The sequence below is a fragment of the Quercus robur genome, chromosome 5 (genome assembly GCF_932294415.1).
Source record: "Quercus robur chromosome 5, dhQueRobu3.1, whole genome shotgun sequence".
NCBI lineage: Eukaryota > Viridiplantae > Streptophyta > Magnoliopsida > Fagales > Fagaceae > Quercus > Quercus robur.
Window position 1 is genome coordinate 69,378,614 of NC_065538.1, and position 10,369 is coordinate 69,388,982.

General features: G+C 34.5%; 1 protein-coding gene across 1 annotated transcript; it reads right to left on the reverse strand.

Moving 5' to 3' along the window:
- Positions 1 to 1,322: 1,322 nt before the first annotated feature.
- On the reverse strand, positions 1,323 to 8,816 carry LOC126726853 (C2 and GRAM domain-containing protein At1g03370). The gene is made up of 9 exons (XM_050432257.1): positions 7,900 to 8,816; positions 5,727 to 6,926; positions 5,173 to 5,355; positions 4,725 to 5,008; positions 4,484 to 4,600; positions 4,045 to 4,307; positions 2,932 to 3,100; positions 2,389 to 2,661; positions 1,323 to 2,249 (listed from the first exon to the last, which is right to left on the reverse strand). Exons 1-9 carry the CDS (start codon positions 8,246 to 8,248, stop codon positions 2,058 to 2,060), a joined length of 3,030 nt encoding a protein of 1,009 aa, XP_050288214.1. The 5' UTR covers positions 8,249 to 8,816; the 3' UTR covers positions 1,323 to 2,057.
- Between the last annotated feature and the right edge of the window lie 1,553 nt (positions 8,817 to 10,369).

Below are 10,369 nucleotides of genomic sequence, written 5' to 3' on the forward strand. Positions count from 1 at the left end.
CAACAAAGTCTTTATCAGTTGAGATAACTGGAACCCACAAAAGCATGTTTTCTTATAACAGCTTTAACATTTTCATTAATATATTGTCCCACCAAAGACTATTCTTCTTAGCAAAATTTTTAATTGCCACCAGATTTTGTAAAATTTGCAAAAATTCTTAATTCTATACCAGGATGTTAATGTTGAGATTGGCGGGGACACCGAATTTGACCTATTAATGCTGAGACTTTTTATGATTTAATCCTCGTTTATTTTTTTTCCTTAATATAATCAATTACAAGTGTATACTTCCCTTCAATGACGTAATTTGGAGTCCTATTTATAGGCCATGGTGGAATTGTAAAATTTGGGTTCCTATCATACTTTGTGCTCATTTCAAACAATCCTCTTAAATTATATGTTTATAGTGTTATTGTATGGTATTGTTTCCAAGCAAACATTGGCTTTAGATTTTATTGTCCTGTATATATATATATATATATTTTTTTTATAATTACAACAAGAAGAGAGATATTTGAACTTAGAACTTTAGACATTTCCGTTGGAAACATTAGAAAATAATGGTTGAACTACAAAACTCTTGACATGTGTTGCAATTACTATTTCTCACACATTTTAATAGTAAGGCAGTGAATTGTGGAATTAGAGATATTTTAAAGAAAAATCTTGCATATTTTGAAGAAACACTGACTCGTTATGACAATGGAGTCAAATCAAACTTCAAACCTCATAAGAGCATTCTCATTAAAAATTTTAGCATTTAGCATATCAAAAAATTACTTTATCAATTTTAACATCTCATTTTACAATATTAAAAATTTTAGCATTTAGCATATCAAAAAACCACTTTATCAATTTTTAACATCTCATTTTACAATACAACTAACATCAAAAGTTCTATTTTTTTACCATTTTGTTTAAAATAGTATAAACTACTCATTAAAATAATAAAAAACTACACAAACCACCTTTTCCACCACAAGCATTAAAATAATAATTTTTTTTTTAAGATTGGAGCTACAGTGAGCTTTCAAAGATGAAAGCTCATTGTAGCTCAGTTGCTATATATATATATATATATATATATTAAAGTTTAGCATATTTGTTGTAGCTTGCTTTTTGGCACTTTATACAAACTTGATATTAAAATTTAGCATTTATAGCATTTAGTATTCTTAATGAGAATGCTCTAAGTACCAAATTCATGTAAAACAGTGAATGAGCATTTTGGTGGGACAATACCACCAACTAGTTCCTCAAAATAAATATTAAAAAAAAAAAAAAAAAAACCATAATATAAATCCATAAAACACTAATGCACATTTATAATGACATAACAACCTGCCAAAGCTTCCACATTTCTAAAATAAATTTATTGTACATACATGGTTTTACAGACAAAAATCATATAAGGTATAACTATAAACTAATATATGACTATGAGGCTTCAGCAGCCTATCAAAATATCATTTTATGACTACTAATTATACAAGCTAGAAATGCCAATCCTATTTTTTAGTCTCTCTTTTTTGGCAAGTACCAAGCCTAATTCTGTATACATTTGGACATCATCTGAAATTGTCCTGCCATCATGTTAAATACCGGTTAAATAAAAAGGAACAATGGATAGTTGCTCTATCTGGCTTGTGAATTGAAAATAAGGTCCAACAGATGCGTGTCTGTCAAAAATTGCAGCAAACTTCAGCCTGTTTAGATAGAGTACCAATCTCGACAAGAATGGAAAGTATCCAATCAATCTCTGCTAAATCTTAAGCTCCACATGTAAATAACTCCACCATCTGTGTGTTCTACTTCTACCAAATTAAGGATATTCTTGAATAAATTAATGCTGCAATACTAGCATAAATCAAGGCTAGAGGGCACTTCTGCAAGGAAAAGTTATGACCTGTCATGCAATCTAGCTTAAGCCTCCACCGTAGAAGACATTCACAGATATCATCACAGACACTGTATTGGGAAGGTGATGCTACACGAACCTCAGCTATCTCCAACCCAAATTCAATATATCGAAATACAGAATGCAATAGATTGCTCCACTATCTTGCCGCAAATTCCTTCTCAATTACAGAGAACATCCCTTTCAGGCGATCTTGCAGGTTTTTTTGGATGTTCTTTGTAATCCTTTTCTGATGCTTAGAACTTTTCAGCCATTCAATTCCCAAGAACACCTGTACATTACATTCCTTTGATTTTGAGGGTAATTCCTCCAATTGGTATCTAAGGTGAAGCTGCAAAAGAAGAAATATGAAGGTCAATATTGCCTACCCAAGAAAGAGGGAGAAACAAGGCAAAAAACAAAAAAACAAAAAAACAAAAAAACAAAAAAACAAAAAAACAAAAGGACACATCAAGCAGTCTACATCATACATTGAAATTGTCGCCTAGTGGAATTCCATGGAGCGTCATGACCTCCTCAACAAGCCATCCATTTTTATCAGGTAGGGGGAACTTTTGTTGAGAACTTGTCACCTCTCCTCTATAACGGGAAATACATTTATCAAATCTGAATTGTATTTGTCTCTCGTAGACATCACTCTTTTCCGATTCCCATGGGGTGTTAGAATAGTCAAGACAACCAGATTTCTCCATAACTCTAGCCTCCAATTCACCCCCACTTAATGCCTCCATGAAGAAACTTGTCTAAAGTAGCCAACAAGACAAACTTGACAATTAGAGATATAGGATGACACTTACAATATATAAGACTAAAATAAAAAGGAAAGGAAATGAAAAATGTAAATTTCTAGTTGCAAATTTAAGGATTCTGATTTCCTGGGATTAGAGCAAAAGCAAAATAAATAAGAAAGGATCTGTCCCTATGGAGCCACACATCATAGTGCACCTCTGAAAAAAGCTCACATGGATATATAAGTACACAAACACAGAGAGAGAGAGAGAGAGGTAGCTTACAGGAACAGGGAGTATACATGAATAAACCTCAGACATGCTGACATCATCAAGGCCCAAGAAGGACCCACTCTCATCAGTTTGGAGGATTTTGGCTTCAGATTCTTCTTCAACTATTTGTACCTTTTGCTCAGGACTCAAGGATCTAGCCTTCCATAGAGCCATAATTGTCCTATTGAGCACCATTAATTATTCAAGTCAAAATAGGATATCAAAACCTCTAATATTCTTTTTGCTTTTTTCCCTTTTAGACACTATTCTGTTAATATTACATAATCCTTACTTATCAAACATTCATCAATTAGTATTTAAGCGTTCTCTACTTCAAGACAATTAAGGATATCAATCAATAGATTCAATACATTAAATCATGACTTCAGCAGTGAGAGATAGGATTGTTTTAAACACGTATCTCCTATATCTAATTGCTCTGCAGATGTTCAACATGATAAAGAAACATGAACAAAGTGGGTTGCTAATGAGGCCTATGATGATCAACAATATGCCCATGAGTGTAAAGGGAATGTTTTCTTGGGTGGCAATAAGATCAACCAGGCTCTAGTACAAAATTTTGTAGTCAAGAAATAACATGCCCATAGAATGAATCTGGTGTGAGGGTATTAAACATAAGTGGCAAGCAATAAGCGTTTTGACTAAGCATCAAAGCATTTAATTTTTTTCACTGGAAATTATAACATTTGAAAACCAAATTATTTTTGTATAAATGGACCATCATGGCCTGAAAAAAAAAAATTGTGTATAATCATGGAATTATACAACGAAAGCAATCATAGGTGTTTTTTTTGTTTCCTTTCCTCACATTAAAATGACAGTATTTAGACATGCTCTTAAGTAGAGCAGCCAACACAACCCCCCCCCCCCCCCCCCCCAAAGCAAAAATAAACACGACGCAAACACAAACCAATAATTAAATAGAAGTACTAGGGAGCTGCTTGGTCTAACATAAGTCTAGCTTAAGTTGCTAGACAGGCCACAGAGAATAGCAAAGCATATATTATCACACAAATAGACGATAGTGCTCCTAAGAAAATAGTAGAAACTCCATTTTTGCTTAAAGAAGTGAATGTGTGACACTAAAATATCCCCATTAGTTACCTATGTGCTACATTAAAGGACACAAAGGACTGGAAATGGAACTTCAGCCTGCCTTCTGCATCTTGTGTCTTTGCACCATGCTTGGCATCCATACCTCGGCCAGGCCGAAGAGTCATTACAACAATTGGACTGCCCATTGATGACAGAGTAGGTGGAACAACCTGGATAACTTCTATATCCTCCCAAAGGAAAAAGAATTTTGTCTTATGCCCAAACAGATTTGTATGAAACCCAATTATTCTTGCTGAAAGGAACAGGCGACCCTGCACAGATATAACTGCAAGTTGATGAGATATAATTTGGAAGAATGCATCAGTTATGAGAGTCAAGAATGTTGATATTTAAGTTCTCTAACTACAGCTTAAAGATTGACATAATTAAAAGGATGTGTACAATCATTATTAAACTTTTCAGTGTGATTGACCCACAGCAACAGCACCTGCAGGGGCATTTTTCGTTTCAGGTGGCAGGTAAAGTCGTTGATGAGAAACTCCTCTGGTGGAAGCCCAAAGAGTTTTTGGAAGGCAGAATTTGTTTGAGGAGACCGCTCATTTATCTACAAATAACTAAAATTAATAATTACAAACGTAGAAAGCCAAGTGCAAGGCAAAAAAGAAAAAAAAAAAAACAGAAGCAGCACATAGGCAATGTGGATTTTCAAAGCAGAATTAGCCATGTACCTTCTTCCCCACCTCTTTCTCCATCTTACTTAAATAGTCTTTAACAACATTGCCACCTTTTGTATTGTTCAAGAAAATTCTTAAGTGAATCTTAGATTGGCAAGCCTGAGCTAACTTTCCTTGAAGAGGAACCCAAATATCAGCTAGATCTGATATATTATTTCTCAGAAAATTGACTTCAGCATGTCCCAAAGACGTAGCTTCATCAAAAGGTCCATCAAAATCATAAACTTCCATGTCCAGCACAGAAGGAGGCTCATCCATTGCATCAAATTCAAAAATTTCTACAACATGGTCACAAGAAAAAATAATCAGATTCAGATTCAGATTATATTTGGATGAGGAACCAAACAGAATTTGATCCAACTATGTAAAGATCAACACAGTTACAGAAAATAACAGTTAAAGACCTAAAGAGAACACTGATGGAGATGAAAATAACATTCACCATTCCATTGAGGATTAGACTTCTGGAATTTGATTGAGCTGGCTCTAGTTTTCCCATTACAAGTAAACACCACATATGGATCAGAGGACCCACTTGGATCAACGGCTGCTAAACTACTTCCTTCAATCAAGGCAACAGTTAATAACCAGCCATCTCCTTGTGCTTTGACTCCATGATCACTGCCTATTATTGAATACAAAAAATAAATCAAATTTCAAAACGAAAGATAAAATGATATGCAGACATACAGATGAAGGAGAATAAGGTGTTAGATGTTTAGGCAGTTGATACACTGCAAAGGTATGCAAATCACAGTCTCCATGAAGGAGAAGACAACAATTAGAAGATGCACAAATGCCAGGAGTAATTGTTAAATCAGCATTCAGCTCTCCATACAAGTTGAAATTTAATTTAAAGTATGTAAGTAACATTCATTTTTAGTAACAACGACAATATAAAAACCTCGGGCTTTCAGCTGGGGACAGAAGATATGCTTAGGAGACAAGAGCTTGTTGTCACTAATCAGAAAGGGAAAATCTCACAGGTTATATTACCTTTTTGCGCTCTGGCCTGCATGAAGCGCGAAATCAACCCCAGTAGCCGTTCACCTTGAAGAACCAGGACACCACAGACTATGAATTCACCAATTGAATCTGGCAAGTCAAGCCCGACAAACTCAAGCCCTTGAAGTGTGCTGGGTGTAGCCAGCCAGATGTGAACAAGCACATACAATCCCATAATAATAGTGAAAAACACATTAAAATTTAAAAAATACTGCACAGCCAGCTTCCAATCTGACTGGGGCTCCACCTGCAGTGATGCCAAGACCTGTTCCTTATTCGAACCAAGTTCCTTAGAGTCAACTAGCTTAACATTCTGAGATAATACAATTGCATACTGCTCAAAGCTTTCCTTTATACCTTGTCGAGCTCCATTTTCTATCATTCCTTTCATCATGGTGCCTTGAAGAAAATTTACTCTCCAGGATACTACCAAACGGGAGGAGTGTTCTCCTGATGGTAGCTCAGGCCCAGGTGTAATGCAGTAGAGCACTTCCACCTTAAAGGTGCTCCCATACATGACATCAGGAGTGCTCACGATTGCCAAAACTGCAAAAACCTTCCCATCAGCTTTCAGATACGTTTGCTCCTCAGTGGCTTTCACAGCTTTGATTAATTTACTTGGAGCCTTAATGTACGTGACCACTCTTTTCAAATTCTCACCATTATTTTCGAATTTCCAACATCCTTGTTGCAGTTCTGTAGTTCCTTGCACTTCTGCCACTGATTTCGGAAAACTTGAATCAAGTGAAAAGAGTAAAGAGTTCAGGTCAGGTGGTGCTATCTGATACAATTGGTCTAAAACCACTCCTCCTGGTAAATTGCTTGGGGTTTCACTTCCTTGATCCCTTGTCTCCATTGTGTTCATCACTTTTTCAAAAGTATCAGATGAAGACTGATCCTCATACTTGTTCTCATAAATCTCGGATCCCGCAGTTTCAGGTGGCTCTGACCCGTCACTGTAGGTGGATGAAGATGAAGCTGTATCTGAATGTTTATTGAAAATCAGAGCAAGTCGGCCAGCAAAGGACTTCTGTACAAAAGACTTGTCTTCCTTAGAGAAAGCAATTTCTTCTAGTCTTAGTGAAGGTGAGTTTGATGAGCTATTGAATGTCCTTGAAGGTGATTCACCATTACAATTCAAGTTTACGGATGAATTGTTTTGAGAAAAATATATTGTTAGAAGAATTTCACCTGCAGAAAAAAAAAATAGTAAAAATTACAATTTCATTGACTAGATTAAAGACTACAAAACCAAAACTACTTCAATCATGTTATGATTTGAATCCTTAACTTCCAACCACAGAAGCAAATCTCTTGACAGAAAAATCACAACTAGGCACCAAAACATATGCAATGAATTCCAAATTCTTAACTCAAACAGAAAAGCATATATCATCTTCAGGACACCACTTTGATTTGGGTAATGGCAATAAGTAATGAAACCCAAATATCCACACAAAAAAACAGGAAAGCAAATATCAAAAGCTCATAAAAATACTTCAAAAACTCAATAGGAAACTTGAGCCAATAAACAATAAAATATAAAACTGTAAAAAATAAACAAAGAGAAGATAAAAGAGAGGAAAAAAAAAGTGCATAGAGCATTAATGTGGTTCAGTTTTAGTAGCATACATCCACATGCAGTGTGCAAAACCCAAAACCTAAAAGGCTACTTTTTTGTTGTTAAGTTCTGTGTGTCATTATAGTAATCTTCAACTAAAGCTCATAAACATACTATAATCACCCAATGCATACTTCATACAATAACCATAGCAACTCACATAAAAGAAGAAAGTACGATGCTAGAGAAGCAACTATTTTCACAACCTTTTTAACAACAATAAGTATAACTTTTGCCACAACTTTTTTCACAACTTCCTAAGGCTAAAGTGATTGAGTGTTAGCGATGGAAAAAAAAATTATTGACAAGTTAAGATCCTTCTAACAGCTAACACGATTTCACCATGCAACAATTACAATAGGCAATGTCAGGAGCTGTCAAAAAAAGTGCTAAAAAATATTCTGTCCTAGACTTATAACTTATTGTAGAAAAAACACAAAACTTAAGAACCCAATTAGCCCAAAAAATAAAAATAAAAAACAACAACAACAACAACAACAGCAACAAAAAAGAACACAAACCCAGAAACAGAAGACAACATACCACAATCCTTGTTCTTGGACTTCTTGTTCTTGGGTTGCAGAGAGTACCAGCAGGGACCAATTGACTTGTCCTCTGAATCAAAGACCTTGGAAACAGGTACCCTGAGTTGGCCAACAAAGTCATCGTTGAAGTACCTGTCCTCATCCAAAACATAGAACACTAGCTCCTCATTCAAGTCATCAACCCGGAACCCGAATTCCTCACCCCATTGAGGATTCAAACTCTTCTTCACCACTTTGGTCTTAAACTTCTGCCTCCCAAGTTGTATCTTCACGTACGGATCACTCAAACCGTTCGGATCCATTGCTGGTATATTCCGAGCCTCAATTACTCGTACCTGTAGCCTCATTCTCTTGAAACTCCACAACCAAATTCCACAAAATTCAGTTTTTTTTTTTTTTTTTTTTCTTCTAATTACCCATCAAAACAAATTGGGTCAGAGATATTTATATGGGATAATGTGGGACATGAGCTGAAAAAAAATCTCCGATTTCTTCAAACCCACCATAAAAAATTGAAATTTGAACAACTAGCCCAAAAGATTGAGCTTTTAAATGAACTGGGTATCCGAAAAATTAATCAAAATTGGAAATTTACATGACCAAAAAATCACAAGAACCCTAAAACCAGGGTTATGGAATCATTACAGAGAATGTTTAGAGAGAGAGACAGAGAGAGAGAGAGAAATGATAGATTTGAAGATAATAATGGAAGATTTTGACAAATATCCAATCCAAGAATTGGGAGAGAGAGAGAGAGAGAAAGTGAGACTCAATCCAATTTAAAGAATGAAAATAAAGAAAGCAAAGACACTTTTTTTCTGTCCTTTCTTTTTTTTGTTGCTTTGTTTTTCATAGAATTGGTTACTGTCGCATACAAGTACAACAACGTAGGACTTTTTTGACTTCCACATATGACCGTTGGTTACTAAAGTTACAACTTACGCGTTGTTTCATTCACCTTTTCTGCTTGTTCTTGTTCTTGTTTTTTTTTTAACTTTGGGGTTAAAAGCTTTTTGCTTTCTAAACAAGTTTCTAGATTTGGCAGATTAAGTTTCTCCAAAAAAAAAAGATTTGGCATGGATTAAAAAATTGAAAGCAAGCATGTGAACGATTTGTTTATGGGTAAGAGTACACGTTTTGTCAAAGACCGTTTACTTTAGAAAGCTCTTTCCTTTTGTTTTTTTCTTTAGAAAAACTCTAGAAGGCATCCTTTAATGCTCTTCCTTTTTTATTTTTAACAAACAAATACAAGGACTGAGATTTTTTTTTTTTTTTTTAGAAATAATTACAACATGTTGTTAATCTCGCAGCTCGAACCCCTTCTCCCCTAGACCCCTAAGTACTTTGTGCATGAGGAGGTGTCAATCTAACTAAAAGACCTTTGGCAAGGATTATGATTCTTAAATCAAAGATATATCACAAAATACTCTCTTTTGGTAACGAATGAACTATATTATTTTCTAGATAAATAATTCAAAGGACACAAACAATTGAGAAAAATATATATGTATATAAATAGACAAACAAGTGTGATTTTCTTTTCTTTTCTTTTCTTTTTTTCCTTTGATATGACAAGTGTGATTTTCTTTTTTTAAGCAAAAGTTCATCAAATAAAAACATTGCAATAGAAGTAATACAATTGATAGATAAATTAGATCATGAGTTCTAGAAATGTAACAAATAAACCTTCAACATATATTAAACTAACACAACATCATTCCACTTAAATGATCAAAATTTTGATTTGTTACTTTCTGAAACTTGAGAATTTAATTCATTACCTTTAAAAGTAGAAGGTCTAATTTGTTATGCCATTAAACTTAAGACTTTTCAAGTCTATAGCAAGGGTGTGCATCCAAACAAAATTGACATGCCCCCACTCAATACATTGGATTCGTCTTTTGTGAGGAGGTGGATTGGGTTAGGTCGGAGTTTTTGAGCCTCGGGTTGAGTGGGGTTCGGGTTGATAGTTTTTTCAACCCATATGATCCCTACCCAACTCAACATATATAAAGGTTTTTTTTTTTTTTTTTATCACCCTTATTTTCATTTTTTTATTATTTATTTTGGTAGTTTGAGAATTAGTTTTAATAAATTTAGATTATAATTTAGGTATATCATGTGAATTATAAGGATTTATTGATTTTTTTTAATTAAATAGTTAATGGAAGCTCTATTTTTTATAAAATCATGAAATATGCTGGTATAACCCATCAACCCAATCCAACTCATGTCAGTTGATTTGGTTTTTAGTTTACACATGTGATGAGTTGGATTGAATTGAGAATTTCTCAACCAATTAGGTTGAATTGAAAAAATCCTCATTCCAACTCAACTCAACCCTTACACTCCCTTGATCTCTTGTATTACTCTTTTTAGAATTCATGACATATTCTTTGTGCTAGGAGCCTAGGATCAACCTGGATTTTGTGAAGTAATTGATATTCTAAGCAAAGGCAGGCAAGAAT